Genomic DNA, 22,799 nt, shown 5'->3' with positions numbered 1-22,799 from the left:
GGATAACCCGTTCTGATACCATGATAAAGTAATATGGGGTTCGCATCCAAAACCAATTGGCGAGTGGCCCAAACCCTTACATAAACTCATAGGCAATGTCCCATTTTTCCCATGTGTGATGTATATATTCTCAACAACCCTACAACTGGTTTCGTATTCAAAGATTGTCATGTATCCGGATCAGGTCCTACAGTACTGCTGGGAAGAGCATACAGGCCATACGCTAGAGTGTTGTTTGTTGGAACATATATGAAAGATATCATTAAGCCAGAGGGTTGGGACGCACCATGGAACAATGGTCGATAGTAAGTCTAATTTTTTTTTTTTCTGGTTGTTTTTGGTGAGTGGTGACAAAGAGTGGTTATAATATTATACAAAACTATACACACTTCAATTTTTCTGATTCCTTTTGGGCATTATTGAACAGTGAATTGACTGCGTTCTCGGAGGAGGATTGTAAAGGGCCTGGGGCAGACTTGTCCGATCGTGTACCATGGGAGAAGAAGCAGCTATCAGCTGAGGAACTGTCTTATTTCAGTAATACAGCTTCTTTCATAAACCAAGATGGATGGTTGGAAAAACAACCCAAATAAGCCTAAGCAAAATTAATTGAAGACATGAGGAACTGTCTTATTTCAGTAATACAGCTATCAGCTGAGGAACTGTCTTATTTCAGTAATACAGCTTCTTTCATAAACCAAGATGGATGGTTGGAAAAACAACCCAAATAAGCCTAAGCAAAATTAATTGAAGACATGAGGTCTTATCTAGCAAGTCTTCTATTGCATTGTGTACGTATTTAGTGTGTTTTCGGTTCATCAATGAAGAACATGTACCTGCACACTGTGCTTAATTTATCGACTTATGGCATCTTGATACTACTAGGATTTCTTTTGGAAAGGATGTGCTTTTTGTTAGATACGATAATACTATTGATAATATAGATAATTTGGTGTTTTGTTTTGTATCAAGTAAAATCACCCTAATTTATATACGTTGAGTTGTTACCTATTACGACGGTAAATCATGTTCTCAATTTCTGGCTATAAAGATTGATTAGAATTTTTTTTTTTTTTTTACCCATTTTCCTATTGAACCTAATCAACAAGTTTTGCTTCTACTACTCGTATTTCTTTAAGTTGGGTAAATAAATAATAAAAATATGGAGATAAAGAAAGTCTTTCTCGTACCTAAATGTCCAATCATATAATCAATGTTATGAAGTTAGTATCGTAATTTGCTTTGTCGATCAAGTGCATTTGTCTAGAAATCAAATTAACACTCAATGCATTGAAAGTCAAAGCGACTCTATTGTGTTAGAATCAATGAGGAGAAAATAACAGAAAAATCTCAACTTTCGGATGTTTTATATATATATGTCTTATTTTATATTTTGTTCAGTAGATTATAATAATGTCTTTGTAATTTCTCATTTTTATTTTTAGAAGCAATGTGATAAAGAGTTATTACCATTACTCTATAATGATAGTCAGTCTACCATACATATATACTGTGTCTCTTGATGATCGTAATTCTGATAACTAACAATGTCAAGTTCTGTTGATTAATTAAAGGGTTATTGACCCAAAGCATCAAAATGAGGGAAAATTATCCCACTTACCCCAGCAAGATATTTTTATTCCCATTAACACAATTTAAAAGGAAATGACAAATATGCCCTCGACTTAATTAATAAACTACAACCATGCGATTCTCTCTCCCCTCTCTCTACGGTCACGATTCACAGCTCTCTCTCTCTCTCCCTCCCCCCTGCTGGATTCCGTCAATGACAACAACGAGAACGTTGATTACAAAAGCTCCGAGTCCAACCAACCCAACCCCGACGATCACTCCGAGTCCGATTCCAGCCTTCTCCCATGCACTCATCCCTCTGTGATTACAGAAGCTCCGAGTCCGATCAACTTGACTATATCTGCAGCAGAATCCGGCAGCGGCAATGGAGAATCGGACGTCGGAGGTGAAGCGGAACTCAGTGAGTTTGTCGGCGCCCTAGCCACTCCTTTGGATCCTCTCACCCACTGATCGGATCAAAGGTACGATTTTCTTCACCGCTTGGCTTCTGATTCAAATCTGTTTCGCTTCTTATCTTTTCGCATTACGATTGATTTGTGATATGAAATTCGTTGGCTAGAGGAAGACAGTGGATGCAATTTCATTTGTGAATTTTGTTCTTGCGGTGGTTGAATTTTGATTTGATTGGATTGGATTACAGTGATCGTGGTGGTGAAGATGTTGACCAAATTCGAGACGAAGAGTAATAGAGTTAAGGGAGCTTGACGTATTAAGTTGATTCTTGCAGAGTCTTTATGGAGTGTTACATTCAATCATTTTCATGTTTCTTGTTTTGGTGCATTGATCAGATTGGAGGAGTTTTTGGGCCTGAATTTTTGCTGTAGTTGTATGTAGTTGGAGCTATTGGTGGCTCAGTCTTTTACTTGGTGCACCATACCTTCCTGAACCTGATTCGAATTGTTGTTTAGATGTGTGTGTTTGTGAATCGATTGTGACTAGAAACTTGAATTTTGGAGTTGCTTGCGAAATTGAATGTTATTAGTGTCCGTAAATCACACCTCCGAAGCTCCCTCGTAGCTAATCTGAGCTTTTTAGTGATGCAAAGCAAACAGATGGTAGAACTTTGAACCAGCTGACCTGGCTTCTCTTTTTTTTTTGGATAAAATGAGGGCAGAAGAATAGAAGGAAAGAAAAATGAAAAAGAAAAAGACTATTGGAGGCAATAGACGGCTGTTAAATGTCTATTGGGGGTCAATACACGATTTAAATTGATGTGATCTCCTCTCTTTTTTCTTCAATCAAAGTTTTATTTGTCTAATTATAGAAAGATTAGTTCCCATTTCGATAATCGAAACGTCTATTGGGGGGCAATAGACCCCTATTGTATTGAGAGGCAATAGACGCCAATTGGAGGGCAATAGACCCCTGTTGCCCCTCTATTGGGGTCAATAGACGCCTATTGGGGGCAATAGAGATTTTCAGAAAAATCTGGTGGGTGACGGCCGGTGACCGGATTCCGGCGGCCGGTGACCGGCTCCGGCGAAGTCTCCTATGGTTTCTCTCTCTTTCTCTCTAAGTAATAAAGGATAAGGGTAAAATGGTATTAAAAAAAAATCTGAATGGGGTATTAGGGAAGACCCTCCTTAGAGTGTTTTGGGTAAGAGAGAATTAAAAAAACTTAATGGGGTAAGTGAGAAAAAAATCCCTAAAAATAGGGTAAATAGATAAAAACCCTTAATTAAATGGAGTCTTTTGTGTATTCAGAACTTGACATTGATTATCAATAGTTAATACTTTTAGCTATGACTAACATTTCAACTAAGTTTCTGTGGTGTAGTGGTTATCACGTTTGCTTTACACGCAAAAGGTCTCCGGTTCGATCCCGGGCAGGAACATTCGTTTTTATTTTTTGGTCTTCCTCAATGAATGACTCTTTTTTGAACGGTAACTTGCATAGTAAATTAATTTCTTGATTAATTCATTTATCCAGAGTAAGGACTAGTAATGTAAGCAATTAATTTCACTGTGGTAATAAACATGGCCTTCCTGGTAAAATGTTCCACACAAAGGCATGACTAAGCAGTCACTATATATACATGATGATTGAGGAAGTTTTTGGAATACCGAGATCAATTGATACACACACACATACTCTCACATGATGATGATTAAAATGTTCAAATTGACTGTTGATGATTTCATGCATAAACAATTGATATTGTAGTAGAAAATTATTTTCTCATAATATCAGATTTTCTCGAACCCTTTTCTTCTATATAAATGAAGAACTCCATCATCTTCTCACACATACTTGCAATTGTGTGAATTATATGGTTTATGGTAATGTCATCAAGTGTTTATTTACAAATAGTCAAATACTATACATGGCACCAAAATGAAAATCAGAAACAGTTATAGGTGTGAAGGCCGTATGGGTGACTCATGCTTCTTATTTCATGCGGTTCATTATCATAGCCCTTAAAATTTAGACTGAGGTGAAAAGCTGAAGGGTAACATTAAAAACCAAATTCATAACACTAGTATCTTTTTCATCAAAAATTACTCTTCATATAAAATTCGGTTTTCAGAGTTTCTATAGTAAGGAAGAAATTTTATTTAAGAAATGTAAGCCTTGAAAATTTTAATTTGCTGAGTATCTAACACAATCATTTCTTTTGAACTTGAAATACGAGAATGATTTTATCAATGACGCAAGTTACCAATGCATCAGCTATCAAAATATAATACTCGAGACTCGAGAGATTTACCATGTATATTTAACTACACTTTACATATATCATGACTCATTGAGCAGAGTATTGTGCAAATGTGCACCATACACACTTAAATCCATTATTGATGCAAATTTGGTAGCAAATCATATATATAGTTGAAATGGAGAATGGAGTTGGTTGGTACCCAATTGGCAAAACCAGTCATCCATTCCTGTGGACTATCAAAGAAGATAGAGTCATATTTCCTTCTCCATAATCCAAGTCCAAATACTTCATCTCCCTAAATCCCCCAAAAACAAAAAAAAAACAAAAATCCCTAATTTGGAAGAAACAAGAGGAAATTGTACACGTGTCAACATGACCACGTAACCAATTACCAATCTATGTCTCACACAACTCCGACGCTTTTCCTGGCCACACGATCAAACACAAATATACCATCGTCTTTGAACTGTCCGCTTAGCGGCGGAGTCAGGAAACACAGAGACTTGGATAAGGCCATGAAACCAAAGCTTAAACCCACAGAAACAACACCTTGATTTCTCAACACCCTCCTGAAAAACCCAACTTTGAGATTGAGTCCTAGTTGTTCATGGAGATTGAGAGCCACCCATTTGGTATTGGTTGCAATTCTGTAAGGCAAACTCAGAACTTAAAAAAACTTCTGATATATCTCCATCAAATCCCTCTCTTTAGAAATTAACCCAAAAAAGATTGGAGCTTTAAGTTTTTTTCATAGATTTTAAGAGATACCCTTTGTGTTTGAGCTGAAGTGAGCAAAAGGGTAGAGCTTAGTTTTGGAGTCTGCATGAGTGAGCAAGAGCACAGTTGGTGTTTCAAGTTTCGGAGGTTGAAGCAAAAAAGGCAATGGCTTTGGCTTTTGGTTCAACGGTTACTCTCTCTCAGTATTCTCTCAATTTCAATTCCTCTAGATTTCGCCATCGAATTGCTTCTCGCCAATGGTTGAATTTGAACCATGTTTCTGTTGGTTCTCATAGGTAAGCTCAAGTTTTGGAATTTGGGTTGTTCAGGCTTTATTGGTGCTTAATTAAGTGTAGTGCTAGTGCTCTAATTTGACTTTAATGCATTCAAAGTTTTAATATTTGATAAAAATGTGTTGTGTGACTTCTGTGCTCTGTTTGGTTGCTGAAATGTGAAGTACAATGGGATGTACATTGTGGAGAATTTGCAATTTGTTTTATGCAATAGTACTTGTAAAGCAATTACTATTTGAATCAACTTGGTGTGCGTGTATATGATAACCACTGCTTTAGCTGCTTAGATTGAGTAAAAGAGGACACTAGAAAATCAAAGTTTTTTTCGTAATATCTGGGGAGATCAATTAAAGACTTGAAATAATTAAAAATTTCTTGTCTTGATAAAGATCCTTGAATTCATCAGTAAATAGTTAGAGGAAAGTAAATGATAAGAAATCTAACAAAACCATTGATCATCACTTGATAAATATAGGAATGTGACTATCAACCTCTTTTTCTTGGGAACAGATTTATTAATGCAAGGTGTTCAATGACCAACACCGATGTACACTTCAACCATGTGGCTACTGAAAATGAGACGCAGGAGGAATCATCAGACATAGGGATTGAGTGTTCGGTCCCAGTTGTTCATCTCACACCTGATATCCTTGAGACTGAATCTTTGAGTTTATTAACTGAAGACACTTATGTGGATAGTCTATTGATAACACTGCCTGTAAGTTTCACATTTGCTTTTCTCTTTTCATTAGCTTTCTTAACATTTGATTAATGTTATGTCCTTCGTGGACTTATCATGCCGTTGTTTTCATTTAGGTTTTGTCAAAAGAGGAGCAGCACACCCTTGCAGCTACTCCAGCCCATCCAATGGGATTATATGGTAAGATCCTTCCACACCAAATATAGTTTAAAGCATTGTGATTTGTCTAATTTAAGCTGTCTTGTATGCACCATTCGAATAAAACAGTTGATTTCAATGATTATAGTATAAATCCTTGAGATGTTTCTGACCTGAATGACGTATTTTTCAGCTTTATATGCTAGTTGTCTAGCTGGAAATGTGGTGGAACAATTTTGGAATTTCGCTTGGCCCTCTGCTATTGCATTAATATATCCAAGCCTTTTGCCAGTGGCCCTCATGGGTTTTGTTAGTAAGGTTGCTATTTGCATTAATAAAGTTTAAAGGACCTAAAGAGTTAAAGGTTGGAAAATACTCTTTCTGACTTTGCTCAATTTTGATTTTGAACAGCTTGCAATAATTGCTGGAGGTCCTATAGTGGGTACACTTATGGATCATTTCCCCAGAGTGCCTGCGTATAACTCTCTTAATATTATCCAGGTACTACTTACCTTACCTTGTAAATCAGATGTATGTTGAACGATTCTCCTGAAGTTTTGTAATCTTACCCTTACTCTCTTAGGCAGCTGCTCAGTTATTATCTGCAACAATGATAATTCGTGCTCATTCAGTTCCACCTTCTGCATCGTCCCTCCTTCTCCGTCCCTGGTTCATTGTACTTGTATTGAGTGGAGCTGTAGAGAGGCTATCTGGTGTAGCATTAGGAGTTGCTGCGGAGCGTGATTGGGTGGTGCAGGTACTGCATTTTCACCTTTCCAGGCTTTCCTTGTTCCATTAAGATACAATATGAACATGCATGTACAAACTTTTGTCTTCCTATTCATCATGTTTTAAACGAGGATTATCTGTAAACAGTTGGCAGGAGTGAACAGGCCTATTGCACTCGCAGAAGCAAATGCCATTCTTAGTCGAATTGACCTACTCTGTGAGGTATTTGCTATTCTTATCTTTTCCTTCAAATGTATTTCAGCGTTGTATTATATGTTCATCGAGTAATATCTGACCTTTCCTTGAAATTTTATATGCAAACAGTCCTAAAAATTGAATTTGGCTTATCCTACATCAAATTCCAGGGGATGCATATATCATGAGTTTTTGCGATTTTTGATAATTTATGTGAATCTTGAGGTGACTTGTATGTTCATGTATATACAGATAGCTGGGGCATCACTATTTGGCATTCTTATCTCGAAGTATGACCCAGTAACATGCTTGAAGTTTGGCACAGGTTTAATGGTGTGGTCGTTGCCTTTTGCAGTAATGCTCGTGTCCTTACTCTTGTTGACTTTTCTGCTTGGATAACTGTCTCTTTTCATATTAACTATAAATTTCCAATTCTCAGATTGTTCTCGCGTGTTTAACCAACAAGCTTTCTAGCGGGGTTCTTGACCGCCCTAAATGTTCACAAACCTGTTGTAGGACATTTACTGAAGGACCTCTTCTTGATACCAACAATATAGGTAAACTTGGAAAAATAATTTAGTATAGGTTAATACAGTACATTTGATGGCTCTATTAAATAAATAAATAAAGTTTTTTTTTACTGTACTGACTGGTTTTTTTTTGGAATGTCAGTGGGTAAAGGTTTCGAAGCTATTAAACTTGGATGGAAGGAATACTTACAGCAGCCAGTTCTTCCTGCAAGCCTAGCCTATGTCCTGCTTTATTTTAATGTTGTACTAACTCCAGGCAGTTTGATGACAGCCTATCTAACACAGAGTGGTATTGTGATACTTTTTCTTCTTTTACATTTAAATTCTCTGGAAAAGACCTTGACTTCAATAAAATTCAAACCCCATGAGGAAATGATATACCTCAGCCAAACTTGATCTGCTCAACATGCATTTTGCACTAAGACAGAATGTAGTCATGTACATCAGAGGGGTTTCTAACAGCTACTAGTTACTGGCCATACTGATTATTGCATGCACTTTGTTGGGTGCACTTATTCCTTTTGGCTTTTTAGGATTTAGGAGGTCATTTGTTTGTTCAAAGGCACAATGATGAGAATCATGGGATATTATGTATGTTGATCTGAATCCCATCTTCACTATTGATTTCTCTAATCTTCTGCAGAGATAGTTATAGTTTCCATATGCCTTTGCTTCATAATATATTTTTGGATTCTCTAAAAACCCGATTATAATTCCAAGATATTGTGACATTAACAGGTCTAAATCCATCTATCATTGGCGGTTTCAGTGGACTATGTGCCTTTATGGGTGTCGCAGCAACATTTGTCTCGGCTAGCCTGGTCAGGCGACTTGGCATCTTAAAGGTCGCCTCATCTTCTTTATTCTCTTACATTCTTTTGTCATTTGTATTCTGTCTAGTTCTGAACGAGTTTTTTACCAGGCTGGAGCAGCTGGGTTGATAATTCAGGCTTCACTTCTCACCGTAGCTGTTGCTGTTTATTGTAGTAGATCTCCTTCCCAGCAAAGCCCCCTTCTTTTCTTCTTGTGCTTGATTGTAAGAATCACTTTTCTATTTCTTGTTTGTAGTAAATAATCAATGAAGCTGGCACCTGTGATACAAAAGCTTAACAAAAGAACTCGATGGTGGCCTCTAATACTAGCCTCATCTTTAGTGGATAGGGATGATAGTTGGATTTTAGCAGCTAAGAAAATATATTAATGATCTGATTGGGTAGTGGAACTTAAGAGCTATAACATTATGTTAGATTCGCAAATATGACTGTGACCTATGATCGTGATTACTGATTCTTAGATGGCTGATTTCATTCGGTACTTTGATTTCAAATTAATATGAGATTTCGTATTTTACCTGCATCAGTTGATCAAATAGAACTAAATAGGATGTTAGAGAATGAGGGAGGAAATGTAGGCAAAAAGTGACCATAATATTCATTTGGATTCCCTGCATCACCCAGATTATGTCAGGGGAGTTTTTTTGACAAAAAGTGATTTAATGTAAATTGTCCTACTTTTGTATGCAGGTATTATCAAGGTTAGGACACATGTCATACGATGTTGTGGCAGCCCAGATTCTTCAAACTGGGATACCGCCATCCAAAGTAAATATCATCGGGACAACAGAAGTTGCTGTTGCTAGTCTGGCAGAGTCTGCAATGTTGGGAGTTGCGATTATTGCCAACGATGTTTCACATTTTGGATTTCTATCGATGTTGTCACTCCTATCAGTAGTTGCGGCAGCATGGATGTTCTGCCGGTGGTTGTTGAATCCAACGGATGAACAAAGAAGTCTTTTCTCATTTGATGCCCGCTGTTAATATTGAGGTACGTTCTGCTGATTGTCTTTCGACTTCATTAGCGCTATCATAATAAATGCCCTCAATTTTTTCTAATCATCTTATATTGTCTGCAGTTATCTGTGGTGGAAAGAGAGTTTGGGGTTGATCAGAAACAGGATATAGTAATACTTCATATGGTGGCGGTAAGACGCCTTCGTATTGTTTGGATATAGATGAGATAGCTCTGATGGACCCTTCTTGTACATACATTTTGTAAATCATTTATTTATTCAAAATCTTTTTGTGTCGGTAAAGCTTTGTGTTATTGTGTATGTGCTGAATCATTTCTTTTTCTGGGTTGGAAAAAGAATGAAAAGAAACAGGGGGACTTGTGAGCCATAATGCATATTACATTCAAAAACATGGAAATAGGATTATTAGTGATTCTTGATGAAATAATGAAGCGAAGTTGTGATCTGAAATAACTTGCGAACAATCTCCAAAATCTCTGAGCTTGCATGAACTAAATTTTGAGTACAAAGGACTCCATGAGTCTCAAGTCTGACTTCTTGTCTTGGTGATCAAAAGACTCCACGTTTTAAGTTCCCTTTTCTCAGTGATCAACTAAGAAAATTTCCTCAACTTCTTTTCTTTTCTGTGTGATCAAGATTGATTTAGTTTTTCACCGCCAACAAGATAAATATGCAAAAATGAACTTCATGACCACCTGGTAGAAGAACTGATCGAATAATTAATAGTACAGAAAATATTACCAAAAATCAAATAAGTTTCAAAGAGCTAGTAGCTTGTAGAACGGACTAAAACCTGAGGTTTTTCACAGTTGAAACGTTGGCACAACCCATACTGGAGGTAGTTCGGTCTTCTCCACTAAAAAGGTCATAGCATCTCCAGAGAAAGGCTTTGAAATGCTCTTGGTCTTCATGTTATACACACCAAAATCATCATTAGAGATCGTTAAAAACCTGACGTCGTAATCTGTCAGATAATCATTATCTTGATTGAAGTATATGCAATCCGCTTGACTTCTTGAAGAACTTGAGGCCAGAACAGATATTGTATTCATATTGCCCACAAAGAGAGCCGCATCACACTTGTCGAAACTCAGTTCGAATATTTTGAACTTTTGTGTGACGAATTTTCCACCTTCCCTTATCATATATCTTTGTACCAACATTAATTTTTTCTCATTTAAATCCACGATATATCTTTTGATGTATTCCGCTTCGCATGGTGCAAACTGTTCAATCAACTTCTTTACATATGAGTTGGATTGAGCAGTAGTATCCAAACAGATAAGTTTATTCCAAGCACCAACAGCATAAAATTTATCTTTAGAGTAAAGAACTTCTTCAATCCCGAAACTATAAACAGGAATCCACATATAACAGAATCTTCAATTCTGCGTCTAGCACTATTGGGTCAGCTGAAATCATAGCCTTGTTTTGTTCAAGAGGAGGAAGAGGAATTGTTAAGTTTTGTTTCTCTTCGATGCCTGAGTCTGTGACCCTTGAGAATGCGTTCACCAAGGTTACTGATAAATCATATTCCACAACTACCAACCATCCTTTGAAAGATCCAAGAAAATGTTTCCTCGGCACGTTTATTTGCAAATCGATCTAGAACTTTGTTATCCATAATGCTGTATACGTTCCATGTATCCTCTCTGTCACTAGCAATCAAAAGCATTGTGAGGTTGATGACGAGTTAGCATCCTGGCAAGGCTTTGATTATCCTTCGCAACACGTACGAAGCCATGAAGTACAAACAACGCTATTAGAAGCTACAAAATTATACGCTTACCTGCTCCCATACTCTTCTTGGTTTAGAAGTCTTCAGTCTTCCTTGTTTTAAGGCTTCTCCTCACTCTAAAGTCTTCTGCAGTAAAGTCTTTTAGGTCCTAGTTTTATCACTTTTATGGCTCATAGTTTGGAGTTATTAATGATGCACAGTCCTTGACCCGTTGGTCATTGGCTTGCTATGTCTTCCTCTTTATATAGTCTGTATCTTGTACATGTTTTAGTGTGATCAATATACAAACACCAACATTCAAATTCAACAATATAAAAGGTGGTCGGGCAAATTTGCCCAATCCGATTCCATAGTTCCAACCCTGGAACTCATATATTTAAATCCAGAGAAGGTATGCTATCCTCTCCACAAAGAATATGATTGTAATTTGTAAAAGCTAAAGCAAACTTGGTCTCCGACTCCAAGTGATTACCCTAGGTCAAAACTAGGGTTTTATTGGGTTTTCAGCTCTTCTGTACGGCGCTATATCATAAGCCTAAGAGTAACTGTGTTAGAGAGCCTGAGAAATCTTAGGTGCCCCAATTGCCTTTATGGGCAATCGGGTCGGGGTAATACAATAGTGTCGGGTTTCATATTTCATATTTGTGAGCAGCACGTACGTTTTTATATGTTGATAGCTCTGATGGACACTCCTGGTACGTACTCAAAATCATTTTGTGCTAACAAGCTTTGCATATATGTGCTGAATCATATTCCTTTTCTGGGTTCATTTTTTAAACATGAAAAAGGAATGAAAAGAAATCAGTGAATCATATGAATGACGTGATCGGATAATGGGAACTTATGATCTACAACATTATGTACGTTAGATTCGAAGGCCCCAGCAGTAGGCTTGTTGATGACTCTTGACAAGATAATGAGGCAAAATGAGACTAGCTAGCTAGCTAGTGTTCTGATCTCAAATATCTTGCGTATCTTGAATCTCCTCCACAATTCGTGAGCTTGCATGAACTCAATTCTGAGACTCTCGAGTACATACCACTGTTCAATTGTCTTCCTTTCTTGGTGATGAAACAAGACTCAGTTTAGTTGTCAAAAAAAAAAACAAGACTCAGTTTTCTAAGTTTCATTCCTCGGTGATCAAGTTCTTAATGTCTCAACTTTTTTTCCTTTATATGTGATCGAGTAAGAGAAAAGAACTGGGCTATTTTTAAGTACTGGCCTGTTCCTCTGTGTATCTACGAAGTAGAAAATTTTAAATGCATAGTAACTAGGCCCATGCATGCGCTCGAGGGAAAATTTCTAGCAGACTAGCACAAACTAACTTACTTCCATTTACTGAAATAAAATTTTGCAACGATGGGACATAAAATCTTAAAAAAAAAAAAAAAAAAAAAAACACTTACTTCAGCCATGCGAAAAAGTTTAATAATTGATCATATATTTTTTTTGAGAATAATTGATCATATATTTAACATTTCAGAAAATATTACTAAATGTCAAATAACGTACAGAATTACGGTTTCATAGAGCTAGCTTGTAAAACCTTCACATGCGAAGCCTCTCACAATTGAAAAGTTGGCACAACCCAGATTGGAGGTGGTTTGGTCTTCAACACTAAGGTCATAGCATCTCCGGTGAAGAGCTTCCCAATGCTCTTGGTTTTCAGGTTATACACACCAAAATCATCATCAGATACAAAATTGAAAAGCTCGATCGACATCGAAATCTGCCAAATATTCATTATCTTGGTAAAAGTATATTCAGTCCGGCCGGTTAATACCTTGAAAAATTTGACGTCGAGATACAAAATTGTATCACCCAAAAAGAGAGCCTTATCACCCAAGGTTTATTTGTCGGGGTTTTCTACAGTACTTGGATGTTTACGATACACTCATTTACATCTAATTGAACCAAAATTACAGTTTAGTTTAACCAAATTTACAACATTAATTGACAACAAAGTTATCACATTTGTTTTACACATTTACATATAATTGAACAAAGTCACCACATCGATCGACAACAATCATAGGTGGAGTAATTACCTCTGATAGAACTAAAATTACCAAAAAAATAACTCTATTTACCACAATGACAACAAAATTGTTGTTAAATCTGTAAATGAGTGTATCACATACATATAGGTACCGTAGAATTTCCCTTCTTTGTCAACCCATTAACACTAACCAAAACTCAATTTGAATACTTTAAACTTTTTTGTCACAAGTCTGTGATCTTGCCGTACCTCATTGTATCATCAGTTCATCATTAATTCTTTCTCATCTGAATCCGCAAGATATCTCTTGATGTTTGCCACTTTCCACAATATCGGCCTGAATGGTGCCATCAACAGATATAAGAGAATCCGCAAGATATCTCTTTTATGTATGAATTGGATGGAGTTGTAATTAATATCAAGAGATATAAGTTTATTCCAAGTACCGACAGCATAATACTCATCTCTATCAGACTCTAGCATAAAGAACTTGTTCAATCAAGGTAATATTTGTCTCTTTCTCAAGTCTAATAAAAGCGAGTCTAGTTGGAATCTCATACATGACAATACAATCTTCTGCATCTGATATTGGATCTGCTGAAATAATAGCCTTCTTGACATAATCAGATGAGCCAAAAGTTGGATGAAGCAATCAAGCAAAGGAGAAAGGCGAATGCTTGAATTTTGTTTTTTTTTCCTCAATATGACCTTAGAAAATGCATTTACCAAGCTTACTGAATAATCTTTTTCCACGATTTCTAGCCATCCTTTGAAAGACCCACAAAATCACGTAGTTGGTATACTGTTTTGCATATCAAGAACCTTGTTAACAAGGATGTTGTATACATTCCACGTATCCCTTCTATTAATACTAGCAATCAAGAGCATTAATTGGTTATTGGAGGTTGACGGCAGGTTAACATCTTGGCAAGGCTTAGGTTATTCTTTGCAACATAAAGCCATGACGTACAAACAACACTGAATGGCAAAAAATCTGTTAGCTCTAAAATCAAATACAAAAGTCTCCAGCAAATCTACCCAATCCGAATCCATAATTCTAACCCTAGACCTCATGCTTCAAGTTTTGCTCCTAAAAGAACCTCTCCACCTATTTTATCCCTATTTCTTGTGTATACCATTAAAGAATAGGATTGTCAAAGCTAAAAAACTTGGTCTCCATTCTGATTTAGGAAAGTGATCACCGTTAGGGTTTATTGGGTTTCCAGCTTTCTGGCCCATGCATGAGGAGTTTAAGATATATAGTTTAAAACAGTAACTGTAATTCTTTTAGTTGATGCCAAATGGGGTACCGAGTCCGAGAAAGTTTATGTGCCCGAGTCGTGTTCATGGGTAATCGGGTCGGTCTGAATACAATAGCATCTGCAGGCATTGGGTTTCGTTCTTGTGAGCAGCACGTACCCGTCACGCTTGACTCCCTATTCCAAGAAACATAGTATACTTATAAGTTTGTGCAATTAATATAAAGTTTTTATTTTATTTACTTTTTATCTTTTTATCAAATACAACCGATTTCATCCGGTACCATTTGGGGATGTAGCACTAATCTCCTTTTTATAAATAAGAGCTGGGGAGTTCAAGTTTCATAAGACTAATTATTATAATTTGTAATTGTTGTAATTTTCAATTATTGATGTATCAAAAAAATAATTATAATCAGTTTCAAAAAGTGCATAGATTATTGAAATTTAGAGAAATGAGTCATTAAATTACTTCAATTTGATGCGTAATCTCAAACTTTGAGTTATCTAACCTGTAATTTCAAACTTTGAGTTATCTAAATTACTGAAATTCATGAGATATGAGTCACTAAATTACTTAAGTCTGATGCGTAATCTCAAACTTTGAGTTACCTAACCATTTGATTTTCAAAATTTTAAATTTTTAATACTGTAAAAGACTATAATTATTTTAAGACAGAATTTAAAAACACTGTAAAACTTTTGGATATAACAAACATTTCTAATTAAAAAAAAATATGAAAAGAATAATGGGAAGGTTCATCAGTCCATGTGTGTGGTGGATCAGCTTTGTTTTGAGATGAAGCTAATTTAAAAAGGACCGCACTCTCGAAAAGATAGCTGTCTTTCACCCTTTCATTCCAATCTTTTCTTGTTCTTTTTAGTCTTTTTGGTAAAATAAAAAAGGGGAAAATTAGGAACCCCAGGTTACAATGAGTCACGTGAACCAAGAGGCAGGGAAGGGACTACTACCGCCAAAATCAATTTCACGTCCCCGTGTTTGTCGCGTGTATTCTACGTCTCTTCCGCTGTCGATCTTTCTGTCAACTTTGGTACCAGTTCCTCCTTCTCGCGATATTTTGCTAAAACCCTAACTCAATATCTCGTTTTCCCTATAAAATCAAAATCAATAATACACTAGCTGTTGTGCTAATTTTCAAGTCATTTGCTGTTGTCGATCATTCACACTCTTGACTCTTGGAGAAACTACAAAACCATGGAGTGTACGTGAAAGCATATATTGTTCTATAAGGACTTGTATGATTGTTGGTGCATGTGGTTTGATCAGATGCGGACCAAAAAAAATTAATCAGAGCTTGACATGTTACGAATTGTCATTGAAAAATAAGGTTACTATCTACGAAAACGTGAATACAAGTGGTGTATAGTTGTCTTTTTGCTTATGTCAATAAGGTGTTGAGTCATCTAACTAGTGTAACTCTTGTATTTATTTTTCACTAATGAGTTTTGGAACTCAAAATATATTACTAACGATAAGCTCGAGCAAATGAAGTCATCCGGGCTTAGACAAAGGGTCACCTTTCTAAGAAAGCCAAATAAAGCGAAAGTTACTTTGTTCACACGCATTTTAAATAAAGTAGTCAAATGGTGTAACATTGATAGTCATAGTATGTATAATTACTCGGTCGGTTATTTTAAAAGTTTGTAATATGTAAATAACTTAACGAATTTAAGTGAGTGGATTAGAATGATTTTGGCTGTTGGCAAAACAAACTAATAATCAACACTAATATGAGTTTAGTGGAAATCACCATAATCAAAGGCAACAAAACCTCAATTCAAATGTCATGTCTAGTCTGTTTGAGAAAAGAAAATCACCAATAACTCATTTGTTGGGTGAGGAGAAACTGGGACTGGTAGGAGGTCAATTTTCAAGAAGACACTCAATCTTTTGAAGTAAAAACCAAAACCATCCCATTTCCCCAAAACTAAAAAGAATTTCCATACGACGAAGACCCACACTTTCCCCAAAGACCCTTGAGAAGCGACATTTCTAGATGGGCATTAATAACCCACCTTGAAAATTGTATATGGTGATTTGATATAGTTTTGTGGAAGGGAGAGAACCAGAAGTGAGAATGGGAGAGAGAGAGAGAGAGAGAGAGAGAGAGAGATCCACTGCCATCAATCCCAATATCATATCACACTGGAAAAAGGAGGGAAGAAACAGAGAAAACCCATGTGAGTTTTATACTAAAACACAGGACCCTAAAACACAGCATGGAATGGAAAACCGTTGCTTTCTCCCTTGCTTTTCTCCATTGCCTATATGCTGTTTGATAATAAAATGCCTGAATTAACCCAAACCACCTCACCATCATTTCAACTACACCCACACTCACACTCACACTCACACTCCATCATTTTGTGCTGGACAAGTGTGTAAACTGAGTAGACACTTGTATAAACACAAAAATGTACCAAGAAACAAGTAGGTAAAACCTCTCGCACTCTCTGTCCCTCCCTCTCTGGTAATTACTTCACAGTCAGATTTCCATGATTTTACACCACTAGGTTGATATTCTCCAAACCCTACTTCAATCCACTACTGAATGTTATTTCTAATCGCTTCATAGATTAACCTAACCCATGAAAAGAAATCTACTTTCTTTTTTGTTTCAAGGTGTGTTGCTGATGTTTGTTGCCACAGTGATTTGGACTTGAAAGCGCCCATCTTTTCATGTCTATTGACACTGATGTATGATAGATCCCTTGGCCTATTTAATGTCCTTTTGACCCTTTTTTTCTCTCTCCATCTCCCTCTTATTTTCACTCACATCCTTTGTCATAGAAACACTGTGCTCCAGTTATACCTGCTAGAGTTGGTTCAGAGTTCTTAAGAGAGGAGAGAAATAGAGAGAGATAATGGGGTCTTTGGGAGGTGAAGAAGCTACCAGGAAGAAGGCAATGTGGCTCTACCCAAAGCTTGTGGGATTCAATCCTTCTGAAAGATGGGGGCACTCTGCTTGTTTTTTTCAAGGGAATATGTATGTTTTTGGGGTATGTATAAATCTTGCTTCTTTCCCTTAATTTTAACCTGTATAAATTTCCCTTAAATTTTCATGGATTTATGAATATACATGAATTAGTTTGATTGTTTCCTCTGAAGTTCTCATGCTATAAACTTGTTTTTTGTGTCAAGTTTATGGTGGTAAAGCTAGTTCTTTTTTTTTGTTGGGATGCATGTGGAATGCTTACCTTACCCTGTTGTTTACTCTGATTCTTTCTTGTTATATGCAATATGGTTTATACTTGGTTAATGCCAAACCAACTTTTCTTCAACTAGCTATTGTTCTTTCCTTTTTTCTACCTTCTTTAATTTTGGTTTGAGAATGCTTTTTGAACTTTGACTACCTGTTGTTGTTTGTTTATGTTTCTCCAATTAGTAGGACAGTAAAATGTAGGTGATAGCACCTGCTTTCTTTAGTATCTTCTTTTATTTTCAAATATTCCATATTTCATATTCAAATTGGTTAATATGTTTTTGTTTTCATTATTTAATTTGAAAATTATCCTTGCATAAATTATTGATGGTTTAAGCTGTTTTCTTAATTCTGGAATGAAATTTCTTGTGTTGATGTGTTGAACTTTGGAAGTTATATTTTTGTCTTTTAAATATAGGGATGTTCTGGAGGTATGCATTACAGTGATGTTCTTGTGCTTAATTATGAAACGATGGCCTGGAACACTCTTGTAACAACTGGTCAAGGGCCTGGTCCTAGGGATAGCCACAGTACTGTTGTTCTGGGTAATAATATGATAGTTTTTGGGGGTACAAGTGGCTCCAAGAAGTGTAATGATCTTCACTTTTTAAATCTGATGACCAAAGAATGGACTCGACCAGAATGTGGCGGAACTCCACCTTCGCCCCGAGAAAGTCATTCTGCCACGCTTGTGGATGATGAAGAATTAGTGGTTTTTGGGGGAAGTGGAGAAGGTCAAAGCTTGAATGATCTGCATGTTCTAGACCTCAAAACCATGAGATGGACTTCCCCTGAGGTGAAGGGTGATATTCCTGTTCCTAGAGACAGTCATAGTGCTATTGCAATAGGAAAGAAGATGCTTGTGTACGGTGGTGACCGTGGTGATAGGTATTATGGTGATGTTGATATGCTTGACATGGACACAATGACTTGGTCAAGGGTATGGTTTTTTTTTTTTTTTTTTTGAATTTCAATTTAGAATGATCTTAGTTTGTACATGTTCTGACCAATTTGAGTGAATTGAGGTTTATGCGATTGTTTTGGAACAGTTGGCTGTTCAAGGATCTTCACCCGGTGGCCGGGCTGGTCATGCAGCTGTGAGTATTGGCACAAAGGTAAGTAATACTCTACCACTTATGGTAAATAGGCATTGCATGAAAGATTGAAAATGACCAATTTCATCTTATTCATACAGATCAAGATATGAGAATGCTCTCCTTTCTGAGCATCATTTTAAATGGACCACCTATGTCAGATTTGGATGAGATTACTGTATTAAACAAAGAAAAAAAAAACGATTAGTGTCACCCTGATTTAAATATTAAGTCTAGTTAGAGTTTCACATTCTGAGTGTTAAATCTCAAACGAGAAAGTCCTTGACCTCTGAAAAAAAAAAAAAATGCAGGTCTATGTCATTGGAGGGGTTGGACACAAACGGTACTACAATGATGCATGGGTCCTGGATTCAAGTACTTGTTCATGGACCCAACTCGATGTATGCGGCCAACTGCCACAAGGGAGGTTCTCTCACACTGCTGTTGTTACCGACTGTGACATTGCCGTCTATGGAGGGTAATTAGCCATGGGTAGCCATGGTTTTGTTACATATTTACTTCCAAGTCCCTGTACCCTCATGAGTGCATATAGTTGAGTTCCATCTTAATTTGCTGGTATTAACCTGTAGGTGTGGGGAGGATGATCGTCCTCTCGATGAGTTGTTGGTGTTGCAGCTTGGAACAGAACTGCCAAATGAGTGTTACAATGTTCCTATGTGCAAAATTTTTGGAAGCCATTTAAACCAAGAGAGGAGAAGGTTCTCTAGGGGAGCTGAATTTAACACGGTACAGAACTTGTTATAACAATCCAGTTTCTTTATCCATCTTTATGTTCCTATTATAAATGGGAGTGTTTTTGTAAATGCTTGAGCAGAATGTGAAACCTATGCTTATGGGGAATCCTGTAGTAGTAAGACAGACGTCCAAGAGATCAGAATCAGAAACAAAGCGAACCTCTTTAAAATCAGGTTTGTATTTGAATAAAAGTTCATTTTCTGCATCTGGGTATACATGAAGAAGTCATTGCTGATGATTTTATATTATCATTGTAGATACTCTGCATCCAAAAAGGAGAAGAAGTACCACTTCAAAAGCATGGGATGTTGAATCAGAACAAGAAGAGCATTCTCTATCCCTGTCCCAGCATTCATCATCATCTCACTCAGACCAAGAACAGCAACAGACCCCAACTCCCAAACTTGAAGATTCTGCCCCACCTTCTCAAGGTTTTCATATCTTTAAGCAATTAAATCAGAGTCCGAACATAAAGATCTTAGAAATTCCAGCCAAAGATCTCAGAATTTCCACGCAAAGAACTCCAGAGGAACTTAGCCACTTGTTAGGAGCACATCAAATGAAAGCGAGACGAGAACAGTATCTTCATGGTAGACCAAGCATGCACTTTCAAGCTGCAGGGCCTATGCAGAACCCGGTATGCATTTCTTTTAGGTTTATCTTCTATTGCTAGTTTGTACTCTTCTATTTCCTATTTTTGAGCTTCATATTGGCTTTTTTTTTCTTGTGTTTAGATTGGTGCTGAGGTCCATGGCAAAGTTGATGGAGCATTTGACTCCGGTTTCCTAATGACTGCAACTGTTAACGGAAATATATATAGAGGGGTCTTATTTGCACCGGTAAGCTTCAAATTTCTAACTATGTTGCAAAACTGGCACTGAATTCTTTAATGTAGAGGCAAAGAAATGTACTTAGCTTGCTCGCACAATTTTGACAAATCAGGGAGCTGGGATCGTCCCAAGAATGTCAATTCTTCCACAAAATTCTTCATCTTTAACAAGTCAAACTGGCAATCTGGGACCTGGAGTCATTGGAAGAGGGTCAATTGTTCCACAAAGTCAGATAGCCAATGCTGTGACACAACCCTTTGCAAACTCAAATCATGCAGAGCCATCCTCCTCAAAGCTATCCGAGCAGCCAATGAAGAATTCCCTACCAGGGTCTAGTCTAGGCCTCAGACAACCTCAGGTAGCTCGGCCATTTTCAGGAGTTAGAGCTTCATCTTTAGTCAGAGAACCTAATCACCGAAATGATTTTCAAGGTCTGGTTCTAACACTTGGAGGATCAGGAAGTGGCTCTGGTGGTTTGTAGAGAGGTAGCTTCTGATTGGTGAAATTTGTTAGATGTAAGTGCGCTACCAATTTATAGGCTTGTGGAGACCCGTAGATATATATTAGTTGGTCATTAGTTAATGTTCTGTATGAAATGATGGTAAGCTGGTGTACTGTCTGCAGTCGATGGAAAATTATGAGTTTTTATCTGTTGTTTATCAGGATTTCTAAGCACATAAGATGAGCCATTCGACTAAGGCAATGGTTACTAACTACTAACCAAGGTTTCAAATATTTACAAAACAAGTTGAAATTTTCATAATTTCACTTCATCCATATTTGAGCCATATTTAAATCAACAGGGATATGGGGATGAGCCTCTTAGTTTGATTAGGTTTCAAACCTATTTTCAAAATATCTTTAAAATCCTTATGAGTAAATATTTAACCGCTATTTGGTACTTTATGAATTGCCGGTGAAATTTACAATGTTTTAAAAAACTTTGTTCTTGCAGCATGTGTTGTTTGTGCTAAGTGAATTATGTTTTCACTAATTAATAAGTCACTCTTAATCAACTCTGATTGACTTCATTCATTTCATGAGAGCAAATTCACTCATTGGTTACTGGGTCAGACACTATTCTTTTTTTATTTTTATTTTTTTATGTTTAGTTCGGTCACTCTCTTGGTTAATTTCATGACTTATAAATTGACTCAAAATAATCCAGGTCAGTTTCTAAAATGACCTAATGACCCAGCGGATGGAAACAAACATAAAAAAATAGTGAATACTGTTTGACCCAGTAACTAACGGGTGACTGATTGTAGTAAGAATTGAACATGTAAACTCTCGAATAAAATATGTAAATAACCAAGACATCGCAGCTGACCGACCCGTAGTAAACATTTCACTCACTTTGACACCCAACTTTTTACGAGTAGGGATTTGCATTTTGGGAATCTGGAGTGAATCAACACATAAGAACGTGAAGGAAAAACAATTAGAAAGTTAAAAAAAGGGAAAATTTCGCAAACAGTACACCAAGTAAAGACCACTAATAATTCTTATACACAAAGTTTCAAACCAAACATTTCGGTACACGAAATCTGAAACTCGACCCACTATCAGTACACGACGTCAATTTTTGACACCAAAATGTCCATTATGCCCTCAGTTTTTTTTTTTTTAATAAATTTTTTTTTGGATTAATTATACAAAATAAGCTTGAGGGCTAAAATGGTCATTTTATGACCGAATAATTATACAAAATAAGCTTTGAAAGAGGTGAGGTTCGAACCCCCAACCTCTTTCACAAGAGCCAAACTCCCCACCGCTGGAGCAGGAGCTATACTCAATATGTTATGTACAAACTTCATATTTATACTCTTTTTAGGCAAGGCCGAATAATTATACAAAATATATAAACCTTGACAGACATGAGGTTCGAACCCCCAACCTCGAACACCACTGGAGCACGAGCTGCCAATTAAATATTTGCTACAAATATAATATTTATACTCTCTTTAGGCGAGGCCGAATAATTATACAAAATATATAAATCTTGGAAGACATGAGGTTCGAACCCCCAACTTCTTTCATAAGAGCTCAACTCCTTACCACTGGAACACGAGCTGCCCATTAGACAACTGCTACAAACTTTATATTTATACTCTTCTTAGGTGATAGATTTAAATATTATCTTAGGATATATATATATATATATATATATATATATATATATATATATATATATATCTTAATTTCTTTGCTATATATAAAATAAGGCTTGGAAATTAAGACTAAGATATTAATATATGTATGTATATATATATATATATATCTTAATATTTATATACTCACCTAAGAAGAGTATAAATACAAAGTTTGTAGCAGTTGTCTAATTGGCAGCTCGTGTTCCAGTGGTAAGGAGTTGAGCTCTTATGAAAGAAGTTGGGGGTTCGAACCTCATGTCTTCCAAGATTTGTATACTTTGTATAATTATTCGGCCTCGCCTAAAGAGAGTATAAATATTATATTTGTAGCTAATATTTAATTGGCAGCTCGTGCTCCAGTGGTGGGGAGTTGAGCTTTCA

At 36.6% G+C, this 22,799-nt stretch overlaps 4 protein-coding genes and 1 non-coding gene across 5 annotated transcripts; 4 read left to right on the top strand and 1 right to left on the bottom strand.

Annotated features, from left to right (window-relative positions):
- The first annotated feature begins 111 nt into the window (after positions 1–111).
- Positions 112–593, top strand: LOC133722719 (probable pectinesterase 66). The gene is made up of 2 exons (XM_062149592.1): positions 112–305; positions 428–593. The coding sequence occupies exons 1-2, from the start codon at positions 112–114 to the stop codon at positions 591–593; spliced, it is 360 nt and encodes a 119-aa protein (XP_062005576.1).
- Positions 594–3,355: 2,762 nt separating this feature from the next.
- Positions 3,356–3,428, top strand: TRNAV-UAC (transfer RNA valine (anticodon UAC)). Its single transcript has one exon. It is a non-coding gene; the product is annotated as a tRNA-Val (tRNA).
- A 1,248-nt stretch (positions 3,429–4,676) lies between these two features.
- Positions 4,677–9,647, top strand: LOC133722095 (solute carrier family 40 member 3, chloroplastic). The gene is made up of 14 exons (XM_062148914.1): positions 4,677–5,266; positions 5,774–5,981; positions 6,080–6,143; positions 6,295–6,419; positions 6,513–6,602; positions 6,685–6,858; positions 6,978–7,052; positions 7,278–7,379; positions 7,465–7,582; positions 7,698–7,844; positions 8,294–8,400; positions 8,478–8,591; positions 9,079–9,379; positions 9,468–9,647. Exons 1-13 carry the CDS (start codon positions 5,136–5,138, stop codon positions 9,370–9,372), a joined length of 1,749 nt encoding a protein of 582 aa, XP_062004898.1. The 5' UTR covers positions 4,677–5,135; the 3' UTR covers positions 9,373–9,379; positions 9,468–9,647.
- A 521-nt stretch (positions 9,648–10,168) lies between these two features.
- Positions 10,169–10,735, bottom strand: LOC133722718 (uncharacterized). Its single transcript, XM_062149591.1, has one exon. The coding sequence runs from the start codon at positions 10,733–10,735 to the stop codon at positions 10,169–10,171; it is 567 nt and encodes a 188-aa protein (XP_062005575.1).
- A 6,041-nt stretch (positions 10,736–16,776) lies between these two features.
- On the top strand, positions 16,777–20,922 carry LOC133721314 (uncharacterized). The gene is made up of 9 exons (XM_062147888.1): positions 16,777–17,382; positions 18,004–18,525; positions 18,635–18,700; positions 18,991–19,157; positions 19,270–19,426; positions 19,515–19,608; positions 19,693–20,072; positions 20,170–20,274; positions 20,378–20,922. Exons 1-9 carry the CDS (start codon positions 17,248–17,250, stop codon positions 20,744–20,746), a joined length of 1,995 nt encoding a protein of 664 aa, XP_062003872.1. The 5' UTR covers positions 16,777–17,247; the 3' UTR covers positions 20,747–20,922.
- The last annotated feature ends 1,877 nt before the right edge of the window (positions 20,923–22,799 follow it).

The sequence above is a fragment of the Rosa rugosa genome, chromosome 7 (assembly GCF_958449725.1).
Source record: "Rosa rugosa chromosome 7, drRosRugo1.1, whole genome shotgun sequence".
Classification (NCBI taxonomy): Eukaryota; Viridiplantae; Streptophyta; class Magnoliopsida; order Rosales; family Rosaceae; genus Rosa; species Rosa rugosa.
The sequence above is the reverse complement of the archived record's forward strand: the minus strand, read 5'-3'. Positions and strand labels throughout refer to the sequence as shown.